Genomic DNA, 21087 nt, shown 5'->3' on the forward strand with positions numbered 1-21087 from the left:
CAATTAATTTATGCTTTCAGCTGCCAATAAATGGGTTTGGCATATTTAAATCCATCTCACAGAATTTCCCACAAAATCAGCACAGGAAAATGCCAAATAAATAAACATAAAAAAAAAAATATATATATATATATATATATATATATTATATTTTTTGCCTACAGTGAAAGTCAATGGGGTCCAAAACTGCAACAAACACTTTCATTGTATAGAGAATATATACTACCGTTTACATACACTACCCTACCATGGGTGCACTATCCCTTCAAGACAAGTACTGAATGCATGTTTCTGCAAGTTAATCAAAGTCTATATTATTTAGAAAGACTAACTGCACATGGCTTGAACATCTCAAAGTTGCAAACATTTTAACTGCTGAGAAAAGAAAAAGCAAGATTTTCTAATTAAAGCTAATGGCAAAAGCACTTTGCAAAAGCACTTTGCAAAAGCAGAAATGGTTAAGTAGTGCATAGGTTTAATTCTGACTTCAACTTCTCCATAACGTCACATTTTATCACACAGCACCAACATATCTGTGGCTAACAAAAACTTTGCATCCTCCATAATGATTTGCATGGCCATTAAGCCATTATATTTGAGATGACAAACCAATAAAGTCATCATCACAGTATGTGGCTATTTCAAATATGGTTACATACACTGCTTTCATTACTGTGAGTGTAAATTGTCAATACGCTGTGGCTATTTCAGGCCTCTTGAACGAGGGATCATTAGATGTACTGACAGATCTGACACATCCATCTTCAAATGTGTCAGGGTAAAAATAGCAAACCAGACGCATTGTGAAACACCCTCAGTCTGCTGGGCACAGAAGATGTGACTGTCTGATACCAACACTACAGCCATTATCCGCACAAATGATGAACACAGCCTAAAGAGGCCAATAATGATCTGAACAATCCCATTAGGGCTGGAACAAACGATTATTTTTAAATCGATTAATCTATCAATAATTTTTTTCCGATTAATTGAATAATCTATAAAAAAAAAAAAAAAATCATCCCAGTTATTCTACTGATTTTTTTCTGAATAGTTTATTAATCCTTCGGTTAATTTACAGATAAATAAGAACCAACAATTTACCAATAAATAATAACCGTAACTAACTGATGTATGAACTTTACCCAATAATATTATTTATCATAAAAGGTTTATGCAGTGTAGGCCTAATTAGGAAAGTTGTTTACTATGGCTGCGTTCACAGTCATTCAAGTGTGAATACTGAAATGTTTTGATCAGTCAGTAAATTAAAGTACAGTAGCTGCTTGAATATGTTCATTCACTGTATGATCAAACATGTCCATTAAAACGTGAAGTTTTACCATGATTGACATGATCCATTAGATATTTTAAATAACCAACAACAGTGTTAAATGCTTTGTAACTGGTTGCAGAGAATACGTTTGAGCCGCGTGAGGCACATGAGCTCGTAAAAAGCAGAACACTGAATGAACGCAGCCGTATTAAGCACAAAATATGGGACTGAAAATCGTATTCTAGTGCTGTGTAAAATTTTACTGTAATAGTCCAAATACTTATGCTGCCGTCTTGTCGGTTTGAGGTAAGAGAGCCCCGGGATGTTTTCTTCTTTTCAGATGCTCCTGTATAAAAGTTGTGCTGCTATATTTTGCCATTTCAGTTTTACAGAGTGTGCAGAGCAGAATTTTATCTCGTTAAAAAAAAATTCCACACTTTAGATCGGGCTCGATATTTTTCTAACAACTGATTTTCAGCATGCCTGGGAGCCGCCATCATTGGGGAACATAAACAATGCGACGAATCGACGTACATCAAGCAAATCGACGAACTAACGTAATCGATTTTGTCGAAGCGTCATTCCAGCCCTAAATCCCAGGTGCTTTAATAATTCAAACAGGTTGAGTGTGTGTGAATGAGTATGTCAGCTGTTGTTGTTAAATAACATTACTGTGAGATACAGATAGAGATACAATCACGAGCTGAGACATGAGTCATGACAGCAGATTTAACACAGCATTACTGTTGCAAGAAAACAGAGAAAAACAGTGTGTCTGGACACAAACATACTCACACTAGCAGAAGTATACAGGATAATGGCGGGGGGTTCATGTTGAAAAACAATAATATCAATGTTAAATGTAGCAAATCTCAAAATGAATATCCATGTTTCACACTATATATTAATGTTGTGAGGCCTAAATCCAGTTGTAGCATTTAAAACTATTGATTTTACATTTATTCAGACAAAATAGTGCAACGTTTTAAAACTATCCGTTTATCACCTTATGAGTATTGGACAAGGAATATACATGTATCCCTTGTAGGAACAGTATGATAGCCTAGGTAAGGTAGGGGCAGGCTACCTGTTTGTTCAATCAATGGAAGATGAGGGGATTGCTCTGGGAACTTTTTTGATAGCGGTAATAATTACCGTAACTTCACCTTTAAACGTCTAACTAGAGAAAAAAAAGTTGCCGCTGCATTGCAGATACTGGGTGAGCTGGACCATAAAATAAGTTCTTTGGAAAGGAGTTTGATCAGACTATAAAAAAAAAAGTCAGACTTTTTCTGGAGGTCCCCAGCAGGTCTGCCCACTCCCATCGGTGTGGGCTTCTCTCTGTGATCTTTGCCTATAATCCAAGAATCGTGCCACCTCCGCTTACCGACCGCAACGCAGATAAGGCTGCTTTGGCAAACATCCCAGCCAGGTCTGGCAAGAGCTCTGACATACCCAAAGCAAAGAGACACATGGAGGCTGAGGAGGAGGTGGTGAAGATGGAGTAGGAGGGAGGGTGAAACAGGGTATGAGCGGATTGGTCCAATGTTCTGCCAAGGTCCCGCCCTGTCCTGCCACGAGCCAGCCTGATGCACTGCAGTGATTACAAAAAGACAACGACAACATGCACACATTGTGCCGCACAGCAAGGTCTGTGGAGAAGGTGAAACCAGAGCAAGCAGCAATAAGAAATACATTTCAAAACGGGTCTCTTGCTTTCATTCAAACTGGTACGGTGTAGGTCATAGGCCTGATCAGACATGCAGGCTTATTGATCGCTCAGTGCTGGGAAATGCTTGCACTGACGAACAGGATACTTTTCAAACACGGTAAATGTGGCAGCAGGAGGCATGACGTTCTCTAAAACCAAGGTTAAAACCAGCTAGCTGCTTTTTAAACTGAAAAATGATGAGAGCTGGTTACTGTCTTACAGATTGCATTTTCACCAGCACTTGTGAAAAGAGTAAATTATTAAAGTAAAGTGTATGGCCTCTATTCCAACTGTAGTGATTGCACACGTCTATGACAAATCCAGCATAACAGGATGCATTGCAGAAATGTATACTCTTTCCCAACCTAATTTTCCCCAAGTATCAGCAAGTCAGTGGCACAAGGAAGTGAAACTGTTCAAATGCGCCGACATTCCAATCTAACATTATTTCTGGTCAGCCTTTTGACTGCAAATCAAACTCCGATACATGCGAGCAGTCTGGTTGTTGACAAGGGAGGTCACTGGAAGCATGACATTTTATCCAGGATGCAGACAAACAAGCACGAGAGACAGAGACAAGTCTGATCAATAAACATCAGACAAAGAACATCGCCCCTTACACACCTATTCACATCTCTATTCTTCAAAAACAAATTAAACAAATACATGAGAGAAAGTCTCCGCCATACCCAAATACTGCAGGTGAAGCACTTCGGGGCAAGCAACTTGCTGATGCTGATTCATATTCCGTTCACTTCAGTCTTTCCCTTTCGAAGTGCGAGACTGCTGTCCTGCCTTGCAAGACTGACTAAAACACGAGCCAATAGGATTCGAGCGCGAGCTCTTCTGGAGCATTTCATTGGTTAGACAGTAGACCTATTGAATAAACACTCCTCATCAATAAACAAGTCTATGTTTTTTAACTGAACGAGATTTCGAGCGGCACTTAACGTCACATTCGTGAATTAACAATAAATACAATGCATAGGCTATTTTATTGTAGTTGTCTTTTTATATAGTTAGATTAGAATGGTTGATACTATTTTACTCAAATTATTATAAAGGTTGCACGTGAACGAATCGGTTGAGTGAATAATTTACTCATAAGATACAAAAGCATCACTCGACTCCACCAATTGGCGTAATGTAACCTGCAGAAAAGACCACATGAGATTCAAAAGAATCGAATCACTGTGATGTCTCCTTTAAGGTTTCAAAACTCAGGAACTAAAAGCCAAAATCCCCACCACCTGTAGGTATCATTTTGCTATTTTGCTATTTAAAGACATGTGATATTGACATTTGGGCCCGGTTTCACAGACATGGCTAAGATTAAGCCAGGATTAGGCCTTCGTTCAATTAGCGCATATAGATCACTTTTATAAACGTGGCTTAGAAAAAAAAAATAGTACTGGTGTGCATCTTGACACAAAACAATGGTACTGACATTTTAAGATGTGTCAGTGTAAATTGCTTTCAGTTAAAATAGCTCAAACATGCATTTTAGTCTGGGACTAGGCTTAGGCCTTGTCTGTGAAACCAGGGGTTGATGTTGTGAACATGTGGACTAGGAGAGCATCATCTTCATTGGATAATTAAGCAGGACCAGGAAGAAAATGGTAACACAGAGATAGTATGAAAACAGCAACACACAACTAATCTGACATGACACACCGTTAAGTTACAAACGAGTACCGGCCCACTTTTTATGATAAACTAAAACACAAATAATATAAGGTTACATAATATAATAACTTTAGAATTACACTTACACACACACACCTGAACTGCCTGCACATTACCCATTACTTCACCCTTTACATGTCAACAAAAACGTTTGTGAATAAATAATAAAAGCTGATCACAGTCCTAATATTAAATAAACCATATGGGTAAATGTCCCAAGCGACCATTTATGCAGCTCACATTCACAAAATGCCGCCACTGCCTTTGAAAGCAATTGTGAAATAACTTATTTGTAACCTAGAATCACGCAATGAATCCCAAAGCAATCTTCAGTAAGTCCTCTCGCAACAGTTGTCGAGCACGAGAAAGATTGTAGCAGCTACACATGTCAAGAAACTCAAGATGACAGATGCAGATTGACACAGATCCGCAATAATAAAAACGAGTTTTACCTTCAGCACGGGAACGGAGATCCGACATAGTTCTCTGAACGGGCGGCATCGGTCCACCTGTCAACTAAACGCTTAAAACTCCGCGTTGCGTTTCTCTCTTCACCCGTCTAGGGATTTTAAGCGCCGGTGACAGTAACCAAAGTAGCTTTCCCCCACTCCCGTGGCCGGTAAGCATTTATTTAGGGTTATAATTCATGTTGTTGTTGATGAACAGTGGCAGTTCCGCACTCGATAACACGCTCCAGCATCAGCGCGCGGAGCTGAACGCGAAATCTCTCCAGCACGAGCAAGAATCGATAAGCGCTTGAAACACTGAATGTGAGCGAGCTCTGCCGCCTCACAAATTGGACCGTGCCAACTAAGAGCGCAGAGGGGGGTCGAGTTGAAATAACGCATGCAAGCTGATCGTTCTCACTCTGAAAACCATAAATGTCTTACATAAACGATATTTCTTAAATACCAAGTAAAAGCATGTCTCGATATATACTGAATATGATTTGTACCATGCTAAATAAAAGCTGGACCAAAATACTGTCCCCTAATATGATCTCAGTGTGGAAAGGTCTTCAGGAGATTCCCTGCTGCAGTTACTCTCATTGTTTCGAAGGGGGATTGCAGAGACAATGACAGCCCACTATTTCTTTATTTTAGGCCCTGAAGCAATCACGACTCTGCAATTGCCTCCCATATTACCCTTCAGCCGGAAAACATTATGGGTTTGCTGCTGATTTGCTGAGGGTTTGCTCTCAACAACAAGCCACATGTTGATGTGCAGAATTCTCCATTCCTGTTTCTTCCTGTTCCTCATCAGGCCTACTGGTTTTGATACCATTGACGTTGTTATAATTAAATGAATAAAATAAAATGAATAAATAAAGAACACAACTCAAATGGTTACAATTTTTAAAAACATATCATATTTTCTGCCTTTATTATGTCACTGCCTAAATATCTGAATAAGGCATCCACATCCATTGAGTGTTATTCTCAATATATTTTATTTTATTGCAGACATTATTGTATTGATAATACAAGATCTATGAAATTTCAACCCACAAATAATAAAAGATAAAATTAACAAATAATTGCCCCTTTTTCAAAAGGTTTTTGGGCTTTCTCTCAAGCATCCACCCGCCTGCACAGATTTGGGTCTATTGCTCCTGAGGTTGCCTAGCAACAGTGACAAGATGCCTGCCTCTTTGATTATGTTTGCTGTGGTTTTATCTTTGAGCACATATCAGTCTAAATAATGACTCATCCTCTCAATAGACACACAGACACGCGCTCCCTCATTCACAGACAGATATAAATAGATCAGTCTTCTTTTTTTTTAAATGAATTCTGTTGAACACACATGAATGTCCAACCTTGTTCCCACCTTCCATCTGTGCTGATCAAAAATTATCAGAAGAAAATATTTAATTGTTTCAAAATTTCCCTTTTTAAATGAACATTTCACCTCAAAATGCCATTTACTTCCCCTTAACTTTCTCACATACATTTTATGTATGACTTCAGAAGACAGAGTACAAGTCATATGAATGATTTGGTTACACTTTATTTTAAGGTGTCATTGTTACAGTGTAATTATATATTTAAGTACTGAGTAATAATAATTAACTACATGTATAGGGGTTGGGATTAGGATTCGGTTGTACATGCATAATTTACTGTTATTACTATGGTAAGTATATGTAACATATGTAACAAAGACACTGTAAAATAAAGTGTTAGCAATGATTTTATTGTACTTTTATTGTGCTTTGCATCCTGTTTGAGGAAAGGATGACAGAACTGTCATTTTATTGTATTGTCAGAATTGACGAAAAAAAATATTGTTGGTTTAACTTAAAAAAGTAAGTTACCTAATTGCTTTAAACTTTTTAGTTAATTTAAATAAAAAAATGGAGATTGGTTTAATAAATAGAAACTCAAATTCTATCTATCTATCTATCTATCTATCTATCTATCTATCTATCTATCTATCTATCTATCTATCTATCTATCTATCTATCTATCTATCTATCTATCTATCTATCTATTTTTTTAATTTATTTTTTTAGATGGCTAATAAATTCCATATCCATAAATGCCAATTCTCAGGAAAGAAAGCATGTTAAAAAAAAAGAAGAAAAAAAGCATTATATAAATAAAAAACCACACACACATACTGAATCAATCTTGCCCTTAAAAAACAGTAATTTAGATTGTACAGGCATGTATCTTTCCGTAATATTCCCCAAGCAAATTTATTTACTTAAAAATAAAAAATAACTGTTTATGTTATATGGTTAATGCACTTGTTATTCAATTAAATGAAGGGGAAAAAACACTATACCACAAAAGCAGTTCAACACATTAAATCATCATGACTCATTCATATGTCCTGCATGCACTAAAGTTCAAGCCGCACAGTGACATCTTATTCTCCCGTAAACAGGGCCTGGAATCATCTGTGCTCAAAGCAGTGGTCAGAGGCCATCTCTGTGATAAATGAGCCCATGAGCCACCCGAACACTCTCCTGTCAGGCCACACAAGATCTGCACTCACTGCAGGCTATGAGTGTCATCTACACTTATTGACAGTTTCTCACTGCATGTTCTTGGGACCATTCAATATTCAAAGGAATGCTCATGTATGTATTCATGAATAGCATGTTGATTTTTTGGGGGGAGAATGTCTGAGTTGAGAAAGAAATTATACTTTTAAATGGATGGCATCAATATATGAGTTTGAGATGGACTGGACTAGAATAGGACTCATGAAAGTACCAAGAGCAATGCCTGTCAGTCAACAGTCGGGTGTCACCATCTGTCCTAGACAGCGCTGGCAAGCAACCTATCAGCCGATTCAAAGAAAGGCCCCTTGGAATTGATGGATCTTCTAACAATAGCTGAGGATTCTGAGACATTAAAGCCTGGGTGAAAAAAGACAGCATGCAAGATATTGATTTTGGAATCTAATTAGAATTAAAAACACAGTGCATGTTTATTTTGCTCATAAGAATGCAGGGTGTGGCGTAAGGTAATTGGGTATTTTATGTTGTCTAGAAGAGACTGTCTGAATAAAATATAGCAAATAAATGCATTTTAATTAATAAAGGTACATTCATTAAATTGCTTATGTTGTGCTGGTCAGTATACAGCAGTAGTCTCGGGGTGCGTCTCAATCAGCTCCATATAGCTTCCTAGGTCGTGAACCATATCGTGTACACAAATTCGGGCACTGCTATACCTTAAAGGATATTAAAGGGGTGGTTGAATATGATTTCACTTTTCTAACTTTAGTTAGTGTGTAATGTTGCTGTTTGAGCATAAACAACATCTGCAAAATTACAACGCTCAAAGTTCAAAGCAAAGAGAGATATTTTCTTTTAAAGAAATTGCTTTTTAAGGACTACAACAAACGGCTGGTAAGGACTACATGACATTCCTCCTAAAATTTAAATAAACCCCGCCCCCAGAACACGATTTATAGATCAAGACAGAATATGCTAATCTATGACTAGAAGATAATTACACATAAACTACATAAATTCACCAACTAACCATTCAGAAACGTCCTGTTGCTTCTACATGTTGTCACTTCTTCTTGAGTCTCCATCTTTCTGACTTCGGTTTTAACATAAAAGGCAAAAAAATCGAAATTTCCAGTGCATGTCTGTGTGAGATAAAATGACACAAGCTGTTGAAGCTCCGCCCTCTGTACTGGGAGCAGCAGCTCATTTGCATTTAAAGGAACAGACACAAAAACGGTGCGTTTTTGCTCACCCTCAAAAAGTGACAACTTTAACATGCTATATAAAAATATATGTGGGGTATTTTGAGCTAAAACTTCACATGCACACTCTGGGGACATCAAAGACATATTTTACATATAGTGAAAAGGGCATTATACCACCCCTTTAAGGACCCTGGCTCACTAAACATTGGGACAATTGATGACTATTTGGCGACATGACAACTTCCTCGTACAACTTCACTAGTCTACTGGTATTTATGAACAACAGCAGAACTGATATGATTTGGACATTATTTGTTATTATATAAATACGTTGCTTGTTACGTAGGCTATACATGCAACATTTTTTAGCCGTATAATAAATAAATATTAGCTAGATTATGTTCATTAACTGTCTAGTGATGTACAGTATGTTTATGCTGAAAAATAATTAAATAATGGTTTGTATTTTTTTTTAAAACTATCGAGTGTCACTAGCTGCATCTGAAATCGCATTCTTCCTTACTATAAAGTAGGCGAAAAACAGTGTGTGACAAAAGTCCGAATTCACAGGACTCATAAAAAAGTAGGCAAAAAGTACCCGGATGACCTACTTCTTCCAGGGAGATTCTGAAGTGTACATGCGATGGACACTAGGCCACGGGAGAGGATTTATAAATTCTACCTGATTTAACATTATAAAAGAGATTATTATAAAAACATTATAAATTAATATATTTAGGTTGATTTAGTAAACAGTTTATAAAACAGTTCAGCAACTTTTCAGTTTAGGCTACTATTGTTTTTAGTGTAGTAGCAAGTAGTTTACACCTGGTCATGTGATCTTAGTATGGTGGCTTCCTTGACTTCCTTGAGTCAGCCCAGCGTCATTTGAAATCAAGCAGCTTTTATTAGGCTAATGACTGGATTTTTCAACATATATGAATGCACCTGATTACAAATATATTTTTCAAAAATATTATGCATTCATTTATGTGTAAAACAAAATATGAAGAAAAATACTGAGTGCAACTTGAGGAATGAGGAAACAAACTGGGCCGCGGCGCATTTCCCATTAGCACCAATAGTCTCTACGATCAACTTGGCTCCCAATGCTTTTAAGAAACCCAACCCAGCCCTGACTTATAGATTGTAGCAATTGATTGATCAGTAAGATCAGACTCTGCCCCCTGCTGGTGTAGGACTTGAAGTGAAAGATTGAACCCTCACATTTTGAATTGCCTGAGAGCACCTTTTCAATTATACAAGTATTAAACCATTTTTAGGCCTACAACTTATCAGTCATACAATTCAATAATCCTCTTATAAAATTCTGAGCCACAGGTTTTGAATTTGACTGTTAAGCTCTGAAGCTCGTTTATTTTGTTTATTAAACCATATGTATAAATCACATCAAATGCTCTATTGAATGGGATTTAAGGCAAAATAAGTTTCTGCAAACAACATGGACTTATATTAATCTGCATTGTTCTTAAAAATGATGAGGTGGTTGGGTCAATCATCTCTGTGACTCATGGTGATCCTTGACTTAATCAGGCTTGGTGCGATGGTGATGACAGCAGTGTTGAAAACAGAGTTATATAAAAAGTAAGAAATTGTACAAATAATTACCAAGTGAACTGACTTTTTTTTTAAGCTCTTAGAAAAAGTGCCAAGTAGAATTTCCCTGATTTTAACACTATTGAGGCATTTATCATAGATAAAAAAATAAATAAAAAAATAAACATGCATTTTTCACCATTATCAAACAATGAAAGACAAACATCATTTAAAAATAAAAAAGATATTTTTTTAATTGTATAATGCTTCCTGTAAAACTACTGTATAGCATTATATATATATATATATATATATATATATATATATATATATATATATATTTTTTATAACATTTGATCCTTTCTCTATTTAAGAATCCCCGAAACAAGATACCTTCCTATACACATGGATTTCTTCAAGAACGTTCTTGTGTCAATGTCCTGATCTTGAAACATCAAACTTGAATCTGATCAAACAATCCTACATCAAACCCACCCAGCCTGACTGGTTGGTTAGCAATGTTAGCCATATCAACAAGGATGTTGATTCAGGAACATTAAGAATAGACATGGTGAGCCTTGAGCACTGATCACTGACACTGACAATCACAAACTCTGACATGACATCATTTAGTGAGAGATCAGTGAGTGAAAGATGCCTGGGAACAGCCAAAACTGACACTGACTTCACAGAGAAAACCCTGAACAGGAGATGAGAGAGGGCGGATTTAAATGATTATGGCCAGAGCTACTTTAGATGAGCTCTCCAGGTCATGGTTCACCATATAGTCTTGAGGAAATTGAAAAAGCCCATGAATAAAACGTATGCCTCTGTCTGAGTATATTGGCATGTGGTTGGAAACGGATGATATATTGAAGTGAAATGTAGCCCAATATTCATCAGGAACCAGCAAATCACTGCATGAATATACAGGCAGGAACTCACTGGATGATTTGCGGCATCTAAATTATGCTGAGACTTTGTTTTAAGCTGTTTGGTTCTTCTCATGCTACCATTTGAAATGCAAAGCACATCTCATCTGACTGTGTTTAACTCAGATAACTCCTTTAGGGAGTGGCTGAGAGACTTCTTAAGAACAGACAGATACAGCATGATAAATGAGAGGGCACAAAGAGGCCCCTGCAAGAGGTTTGTCTGTCATTTGCCATAATGGCTTCTTAAAGCCATTACTTCATAAAATAACTTATTTGTAATCTTATATTATGCTTCAGTAAGAATATGAAATTTAAAAGGTGTAACTAAAATAATCTGCCCTTAAAATATCAGATCCATGAAAATGCTTCTTTCCTGTGTTGATGTATTTCTTGTTGAAGCACATTCAACATATTCAGTCTTTGAGCCAATATACAAAATATGCTTTCATATACTTGCTTGTCAGTTGCCTAAATTAAAAACACTACCGTTCCAAAGTTTGGGGTCAGTAAGATTTTATTTTTTTAATTAAAATTAAACTTTTATTCAGGAAGAATACATTAATTTGATCAAAAGTGACCACAGACATTTATAATGTTACAAAAGATGTATGTTTCAAATATATGCTGTTCTTTTCAACTTTCTATTCATCAAAGAATCCTGAAAAAATATATAATATTTTGATAAAATTGATAAAAATGTATTTTATCAATATTTCACAATATCGCTGTTTTGACTCTACGTTTGATCAAACAAATACAACATTGACATAAAAAAAATATCTTACTGGCCTCAAACTTTTGAACGGAAGTGTATATTTTCTAGCTAGTAAAGTAAAAGTAAATAAATAAGAAAAAAATTAAGCTTGAAAATTCATATTCAGCAAAGTCAATTTAGTAGCCAAATTATATTTGATATTTGAATTCCTAAGCTGCTATGACTTAATACTGTCACAACCTGCTCTGAGACACGAAGGTTGAGGATCCAAATGCAGTATATTTTAAAAGGGTAATCCAAAGACATAATCCAAAATACAGGCAAGGTCAAACACAGGCAGGCAGTCCATACAAACAAACACACAAAAAAGGCAGGGGACACAGGCAAAAAGGGGAATCCAAGAAACAGGCAAAGATCAAAAAACAAGAACACGGGATCAACAGAGAGAATGCTTGGGATTGCAGTGTAACACTAAACAAGACTTCGCAGGGAATGACAGAAAGAACCAGACTTATATAGGGTGAGTAAACAAGATGATGAGACACAGGTGAATGTGATCATGGCTGATTAGTCTTGGTAAAGGATTATGGGGAATGGAGTCTGTGGATGTGTGGTGATTGTCCGGGTTGGAGTGCCCTCTGATAGTAATTCCGTGCACTCTCACTGGTGATCGTTACAAATACGTAATGACATAACAAATTTTTATGTATTTTTTATTCATATTTTTCTCATTTATTTGTTCTCTAAATATTCCACCTACTTATGCTTTGTGCTATATTCATTTGCCAATAAATTAATGAAAGTATAAATATATTCGGCTGCATGTGGTATTGGGGGAGAAGGATTTTCATTAGAGAGCATTTGATTGGACAAATCTGTATAATACTCTTGAAGGAAAAGTTGAATTTGGTCAATTTACACAAATATGAATTCAAAAGTAATAGATAAAAACAAGCCACAAATCTTTAACATAAAAAATGATTTTAAAAAATCGTTGCTATATTTGACATTTTTATTTCTTGAAAAATGCTCACTTAAAAAGGCCTTTTCTCTAGTACAGAAAATGTATCGCATTTTCATCAACTGTGACACAAGGTGTGAGTCGGCCTAGCGCTCTGGCACACAATGTGGCGAGGCCCACTTCTGCAGTGCTGTAGTAGTCACACAGCAGCTGCAATGCTTCCTGCAGATCCCACTGGAGGGCGGATGGGTGCAAAAATGCCAGCCAATGACAGTTGAGCTCCATTTCCCCTCATGCTCAAGCACAGCAGGTGTTTGCATGCAGACCGAGCGCAATCTTCTAAGTGACATGAAACTGCAGTGCATTAAGAAGCTCAGAGATCCATTGGGAACCACAGTAGATAATTAGATAGAAAAAGTCTCTCCATCGTGCTGACAAGCAATCATAAAAGATTTACCAGAACTTCTAGCTGGTGAAACCTTTCAGAGCAAATCAATGTACCTCTCAAATTATATGTATGCACTTGCTATCTCAACTAACAAACATAATACAATTTTTAAAGAGAATGTTCAACCAAAACTGAGAATTCTGTCATCAAGTCAAACCTGTATGATTCTTTGGTTACACTTTAGTTTAGGGTCCAGTTCTCACTATTAAGGTGGCTTATTAGCATGCATATTACTACTTATTAGTACTTATAAAGCACATACTGTATCATTGACTTATGCATGACCTTATTCTATATCCCTTAATCCTACCCAATACCTAAATGTAACAACGACCTTACTAACTAATAAGCAGTAATTGAGAGTTTATTGAGGCAAAAGTTGTAGTTAATAGTAATTGAATAGTGAGAATTGGACCCTAATCTAAAGTGTGACCGATTCTTTCCACTGTAGAACTTTTGTTTTGTCCATACAATGAAAGCCAAAGTTGTTTCGGACTTACCGGTTTAAAACGACATGAGTGTGAGTAAATGAAAGATTTTTTTCTTTACACCTAAAGGTCACAGAGACAGGCATACTTTTGGTCTATGAGTCAAGGCTATTCATTGTCAAAAAGAGACAAATCTATGGCATGATAAATTATTTAAAAAGACTATCAGTTTCTTCATGGTCGGTTTTCTCAGTAACCATGGCAAGGCCACATGCATTATTAACATGTACAGGAACACTGGTGGTGAAGCTGACGGTAACTCACAGATCTGCCTCTTTCCAGGTCTGCTCGCTGTGCCTGGGCTCCAGGGGACATCATGGAGCAATACCGGGGCTAATTATATTCATCCACCCATGAATCCGAGGGAATAAAATGGCTTTTTCTTTTTGGACCATGTAAGTCGACGCAATGGAGGAGGCTTTGTTGACACCGGAGGATGGAAAGAGGCAGAAGAGGGTGAGATTCCGGGTGGCCTCAGGGAACAGCGGGCGGGTTTTGAAAGAGATGTTTAAGGATGAAGGGCCATCGGATTCCCTGGATTCAGACTGCACCAGCTGCTCCGAGGCAGACCGGGCCAGCACTCCATCCACCAGCGGGGAGGCGAACGGACACTTGTGTGGATTCTTGGGCTCGGAGCTGGATGACAGCGGAAGTGAGCCCGATGACTTGCTGATGTTTGCAGGGGGAAGAGACAAAGTGTTGGGTACTAAACGAGTGAATATCCTCAGTAAAAATGGAACGGTTCGAGGAGTCAAGCACAAAGTCAGTGCTGGCCAAATACGCTTTGATAACTTGGCTAAAAACAATGGGGTAAGTCATAGAGGGTCAGCTTTCTCAAGCATCTCTAAAATCTTTAATCCCTGACTGTGGACGTCAATGCACGTTAAACGGCTAACATTATCAGTATCAGACTGTTGACAGCTGCTCAAAAGCTTTCAAGAATTGTTTCTTGTGTCCTTAACAGGGTCAGAACCTCTTTCCTCAGCCGCTATTGGTTACAGAGTCTGTTCCCTTCTCTCAGGTTTTAGCCAGACAAACAAGCTGTCCCACTGAGCAAGATCACTGTACGATTAAAGATTAATGATGCATTTCTTTAAGTGTTTTGGCTAAGTTAATCATCTTAATGTATTCTCTGGACCTATGCTTTGTTGTTGAGCACTAAAACAGCTGCTGAAAGCTTAAGTCATTAAGTCATCTAGATATCATTTTTAACAGGGGGTAAACAAGGATTTTCATAAACTCAATGAAAACTACATACCCCCAGTTTAACAGACAAGGCATGTTGACTTGACGAGCTGTTTTAACTGAGAGCAACTTGCACAGACTCATCTTAAAATATGTCAGTGCTATTGTTTTTTCTCAAGATGCACACCAGTGCTGCTTTTTTCTAAGGCAAGTTTATAAAAGCTACTTAAATGTCCTAATTAAAGCACTGGTAAATATAATTTAGTTTCTTTACTTTTAATGAAGAGGATTGCGTGTTGAGCTTCTGCGACTTACTTTCAGTTTTATTTGCGCGGTGGCTCTGTGAAGAGATGCTCAGCTGCTCATTTGCGGCAATGCGCGCTGTCATATCAGGCTACAACACGTCATATAGCCTATAACACGCTTTATTTTTAGCATTGTTGGGAGGAGTACATTTGTGGTTTCAACAACCAGATGCAATTAGACTTGTTCAGTTTTGTCTGGAACGCATCTCAAACAACCTCCTGAAGTGAGCGATCGGATTTAGATCCATCTCAAATGGATTGTATGTATAAAACTTCACAGAAATGCTCTTAAGAATAGTCTTATAAGTGTCAAACAATTCTTAGGAAAAATTAGGACTTGTCTAAGACTAGGAAATGTTTTGAAAGCAGCAAAAAGCAACTTTCAGCAAAGTCTAGACTGATTCTTAAGTGCTGACTGAAGTGGCAGTTAAGTGTTGTCAACCAATGATGTCAACCCAAAATGGCCGCCCTGCCATACAGACAGTAGTGGCCAAAAGTGTTGACCAACCTTTAGGAAAATGGACATCTTCACTCTTCACCCTTTATCCAAATATTATTAAAAATGTGTTAAAGCTTTTGTAAGCATACTGCGTTTTATTTGTGATAATGCTATGAAACATGCAAAATCATGCTAAGAAATTAAGAGCACATGCAAAAACAAGAGAGAACCAGTTAAATATTAATAACTGATTATGTTGTTGCCATTGCATTATTTTTCATGAGCTTTTTCCCCCTAAAACCTGTAGCTGTTGTTTGTCTTTTTTGCCAAATAATTTGGTCAGAAAACCTTCACTAAGTTTAATGTTTTGTTCTTCCTTCGTATTTTAAAATATTAGTATTTTAAAATATTAAAATAAAATACAATATTTTCCTAATATTTGAATGGTTTAAGCAAAAACAAAAAACAAAACAAAATTTGCACATAACTTTTGGCCACTTTGGTTTTAAGCGTGTCAAAATTCTAAGAATATAAATATATAATAATAATAAGAATATAAAGGCTGATTCAGTGGTTGAGAGCGGCCATTTTGGGTGGACGTCATTGTAGTCCTTAGTTTGCAACACTTAAGTGCCACCTCAGTCAGCACTTAAGAATCAGTCTTAGACTTTGCTGAAAGTTGCTTTTAGCGTCTTTATAAAAGTCTCTTACTCTTAGACAAGTCTTACTTTTTACTAAGAATTTTTTGACACTGAAGTCAAAGCTTAAGACTATTCTTAAGAGCATTGAGAAGTTTTATACATACGGGCCCTGGTCATTTCATGTGTAAACAGGGCCTAAGTGTCCTGTCCAAATGCATTGGAGACACTGTATATTTCTTCTTCTGCAAAACTGAATCTTTGTTTACCAAAGCAGCTAAAGCACATCACCACCTTTGTCTGATATAGTAAAATGTGTAAACGATTTATGAGCTGCTATTTGATGTCAGATAAGGATGGTAAAAATCAGAAGTGTGATAATATCTTTCATATGCGCTGTAGATCAAAGTACACAATAAATTGCATTACTGCAGGTTTTATTGGCACTTCATGCTTTAATCTTAACACTTAACGCATGCTTGACTTACAGTGCTACTGTATTTGCTCTATGCTTGTAATAGTGTTGTTATTGGCATTTAAGAACTAGTAAAAGCTGCTTGTAAGATCACATCAGCCAAACACAACGTTGCACAAGGCAGTGCAGGTCCATCCTCACTTTAAAATGTGTGAAGGTTGAGTCTATTTTTGTTCTTTGCAAAAAAAAAAACAGCTTCACACTTCATGGAAGCTGCTCTTCTAAGAAAGAATGCTGAAGGTCAATCTCAAGAACAGTGACTCACAAAATCAATAGATGCTGTTCAACTGCTGCCTCATGTTACCTGCAAAAAGCTGCTGACAATCTTGTACACACAATCTAGTTTTATTTTACTGTTCAATTGCAGTTAGAACTGCGCTTTAAAGATATTGAACTGATCTATTCTTTTAATTCTGAATGTTTTGATGCAAATTCCTTTGCTCACTCTTGGAATCAATGAGATGTGATTGATTACTTTGAGAGAGAGAGACTCTCGTCTAACACCAGACTTATGTTTTCTTTCTCTCAGCCAGAAATGACTCTAGAGTTCGGGCGAATTGTAATCTACACCACCAGTTTTCGAGTGGTCAGGACTACATTCGAGCGATGCGAGCTGGTCCGAAAGATCTTTCAGAACCACAGGGTGAAGTTCATAGAGAAGAACATCGCTTTAGACAGTGAATACGGAAAGGAACTGGAGACACGCTGCAAACGAGTGGGTGAACCTCCCTCTCTGCCTGTGGTCTTCATTGATGGACACTACCTAGGGGTCAGTGTTCAAACTATTCATACTGAACATCATTATGCTAATGTATGAACTCTGAATAATGATTTGCATATGTTTTGCACATCCAGGGTGCAGAGAAAATACTTGCAATGAATGAATTAGGGGAGCTTCAGGATCTCCTCACCAAAATTGAGGTACATATTGATATTTTACACTAAAATATATTTTCTAAAAGGGACTTTCTGCAGAGAAGAACCATTTTGGGTTAACAGTTCTTAAAACCATTTCCCCCCCTTAAAAATACAGTGTGGCATCTATGGTTCCATGAAGAACCTTTCCATTCTGCAAAAAGTTATTTAGATTATTAAAATGTTCCTCACACTAAGAAAACTGTTCACTGAAAGTTTCTTTGGGGAACACAGAATTGTTCTTCTATGGCATATTTGCAGTAATCCCTATAACTTTATTTTTAAGGGTGTAGTGTGAAAAACATTTTAATAATCAGAAGAACACTTTTCCACTATAAATAACCTTTTGTGCATTTAAAAGGTTCCATGGATGTTAAAGGTTCAACCATCAATTTCAATAAAGAACCATTATTTTTAAGAAGAGTATAGACCAATAGCCTACATTAAATATATGTTTTTACATAAAAAAGACATTGGTTCTAATAGCTCAAGTAAAGCCAAATCTGGTTTATTGCCATAGTTTATTCTGTCAAGGAAAACAGAACCACTTATGAGAGGAAAGGTTTATTATTGCTGGTCGTATCTCTTGACACATACACTGTAAATATATCAGTGATTAATATTATTTGCTTTACATTTTCTACACATGCATACATACATTTAAATACTTTTTCTATAAGCTATTCTCAAACAAAGTGTGTCAATAATTACAAACACTTTTTAATAAAATAAAATAATAAAACATACAGTGCACAGCAGAGTAGCCCAAAATATAATAGATAAATTCAAGCTTGTACTTGTCTTATTTTACAATATATAAATAAAGCATCACTCAGATTGTATCATAAAGAGCATCTGCACACGGGTCCATTGTTTAATTCAAATTCATTTCTCTCTGTCCAATCGCAGAGGGTTCAGCACCCCGACACATGCCAGACGTGTGGGGGATTTGCCTTTGTCCCGTGCCCTATGTGCCATGGCAGCAAAATGTCTGTGTTTCGCAACTGCTTCACCGACTCCTTCAAAGCCCTGAAGTGCACAGCGTGCAACGAGAATGGTCTCCAGCCCTGCTCCAGCTGTTCTCACTGAGGTCCTCTTCAAGTGCCTGCAACCCCTTCCCAACACCATCTCCACTCCCATAAGCCATGTATAAAACAAGAGATGCAGAAAGAACTGCTATTTGTGAATAAAACATTTTTTTTTTAGAAAACTTAATTTGTCTCTACAGAGTTTTTACCATATTTGTTATTTGATAATGATTATTTATTACAGTATAGGCTTTTTGTCACATGCCAACAGATGTCTGGCAACATTACTCAATCCAACAGCATGGACCCTGTCTGTCGCTGTAAATAAATATAGCAATTAAGTAAATTAACTACTGGTTCAGAGAGGCATATCATCTTTCTGAGCCATGTGATCCCAGCATGAACCAAAATTCTAAGAATTATCTGCTAAACATCAAAACGAATGATGCTGTTCCCCACTGAGAAAAGATCAGGAGTGACAAAAAAGACCATGTGATAATAGATATTAGTATACGGTATATTTAATTATTCAAACTTATGCAGGAATCAAATTGCAAGACATTGAAACAGGATGACCTAATGTCTGTATACGAATATCGCTTTTCAGTTCAATTACAGGGCTGATTAAACAAAGCTTCAAATCTATTAATAATTAAAAGAAGTGTAAATCTCAATGATACAAAATAATCACCAATACTCAAGGTTGGCAGAAATCCTTCATAAACAGCCAGGCTGACATGGAAGTGTGTCTCTATGCTTTCATAGCCCTGTACAATGCTGCTTGATTCTGGGTCTACAAGGCAGCATTGTAAAGAGGCTCAAAGCTCAGAGTAAACCATCTGTCCGTGATGTCTACTGAGGGTACATAATAAAACCACTGGCTGTCTCTCAAAATATAGCGAGCAAGAGCAGCATTTTTGGACACCATTGTATGAGCATCATAAGATGGCTCATAATGTGGGTATGATGCCCCTAATGCTGTCTAGGTAGACAGCTCGTTAGGTATTCCAGACACAGCCAGTGTCACATTAAGGTTAGCCGAATGACAATACTGAAAGGTAAAAAACTGATAAATATAGCGTGATGTTTTCATTCATTACTACCTAACGTTACTGAATTAATAAAGGAGGAGGACCTGGCCATCAAGACAAGACCGATAGCGCCCCCTATTGTTGTGTTTGCTACGACAAACATCAATAACAATAGGAAAATTCACACGAATATCAAATATCGACAGTCGATAAACAATTAAAAATATGCAAGCGTACGGAAACGGGATGTATAACAGTTAAACTCAAACAATGAAGCAATACTGAAACAATATTCAGGTATTTTAAATAACATATAACGTTAAAAAAATATATCGTGTGTCTGTCTATTTCATAAATATAAAGCTAATTAAACATTGGGCGCCATGTACAAAATCCGCACATTTCAAAGAACCTCCGCAGAATCAGTGATTTATTTTGTGAGATATATAAGCATGTCAACGACAATATAATTTTTTTTCTACGATTTATCGAATAAACATCAATCTGATCAAAAGAACAAAACACTATACCTTCACAGACGTGATTTTTTCCTCATCCGACCCGATGTTCAGCCGCGGTGTCTCTACCTTTCTTCATGATCACCATCACAGATGCGCCACACGTTTCTCATGTCCCTCTATGGCTGTGTCTCACTGCCTTTTTTGCTTCCTACATAGAAAGCAGTTTTGGGAACCTGAGGGCGCAATCGAGTCAAATGCTCACAATGCTCTTACAGATGTTGTCTAGGTAGGCTGCTCACTAAAATGTGACACACAGCCTATGTACAACGTCTCTGCTGCTTAGATGCATCCTGTACACCGCAAACTGAAATCACGGTTGCCATTGACCATGGCATCCTAGCCTGTATGATGCTTCATTTGAAGTGTGCAGATCAATATGGTTCCATTATGTTCAGAAACGCCTTTGTAATTGAAGGTTACAGTGCCAATGATATTTTAATAAAAACACAATCAACATATAAGACAGGAATTTCAGTCTGCTGGCCAATGACATTGTGTTTTTGAAGAGAAATGTTAAATTACAGCCTACATAAAGAAAGGATTTTTAATCTATATTAAAATCTATATTATATTTTAAAATGTAATTAATTCTGTGAA

At 37.0% G+C, this 21087-nt stretch overlaps 2 protein-coding genes across 5 annotated transcripts in view; one reads left to right on the forward strand and one right to left on the reverse strand.

The window, feature by feature from the left end:
* The window catches only part of atp8a1 (ATPase phospholipid transporting 8A1), a 126399-nt gene extending 120948 nt beyond the window's left edge, over nucleotides 1-5451 (reverse strand). Inside the window, exon 1 of one of the 4 annotated variants that reach the window (XM_082178188.1) lies at nucleotides 5126-5451. In XM_082178188.1, the coding sequence (XP_082034314.1) occupies nucleotides 5126-5174 (49 nt within the window). In that variant the 5' untranslated portion in view covers nucleotides 5175-5451. Of the gene's footprint in view, nucleotides 1-3676; nucleotides 5087-5125 lie in introns of those variants that run through there. The other 3 variants (XM_082178187.1, XM_082178186.1, XM_082178189.1) reach the window with 3 other exon arrangements.
* An 8787-nt stretch (nucleotides 5452-14238) lies between these two features.
* On the forward strand, nucleotides 14239-20493 carry grxcr1a (glutaredoxin and cysteine rich domain containing 1 a). Its single transcript, XM_082178249.1, has 4 exons — nucleotides 14239-14763; nucleotides 17525-17764; nucleotides 17851-17916; nucleotides 18820-20493. The coding sequence occupies exons 1-4, from the start codon at nucleotides 14362-14364 to the stop codon at nucleotides 18997-18999; spliced, it is 888 nt and encodes a 295-aa protein (XP_082034375.1). The 5' UTR covers nucleotides 14239-14361; the 3' UTR covers nucleotides 19000-20493.
* Nucleotides 20494-21087: the final 594 nt, after the last annotated feature.

Source organism: Leuciscus leuciscus (assembly GCF_965113295.1).
Source record: "Leuciscus leuciscus genome assembly, chromosome: 8".
NCBI lineage: Eukaryota > Metazoa > Chordata > Actinopteri > Cypriniformes > Leuciscidae > Leuciscus > Leuciscus leuciscus.

Bases quoted from the DNA above. Each gene is read 5' to 3' on its own strand.
- grxcr1a (XM_082178249.1), top strand. From the start codon at position 14,362: ATGGAGGAGGCTTTGTTGACACCGGAGGATGGAAAGAGGCAGAAGAGG. The intron at 17,765-17,850 runs GTCAGTGTTCAA...TTGCACATCCAG, and splicing joins TTGATGGACACTACCTAGGG to GGTGCAGAGAAAATACTTGC. The intron at 17,917-18,819 runs GTACATATTGAT...GTCCAATCGCAG, and splicing joins ATCTCCTCACCAAAATTGAG to AGGGTTCAGCACCCCGACAC.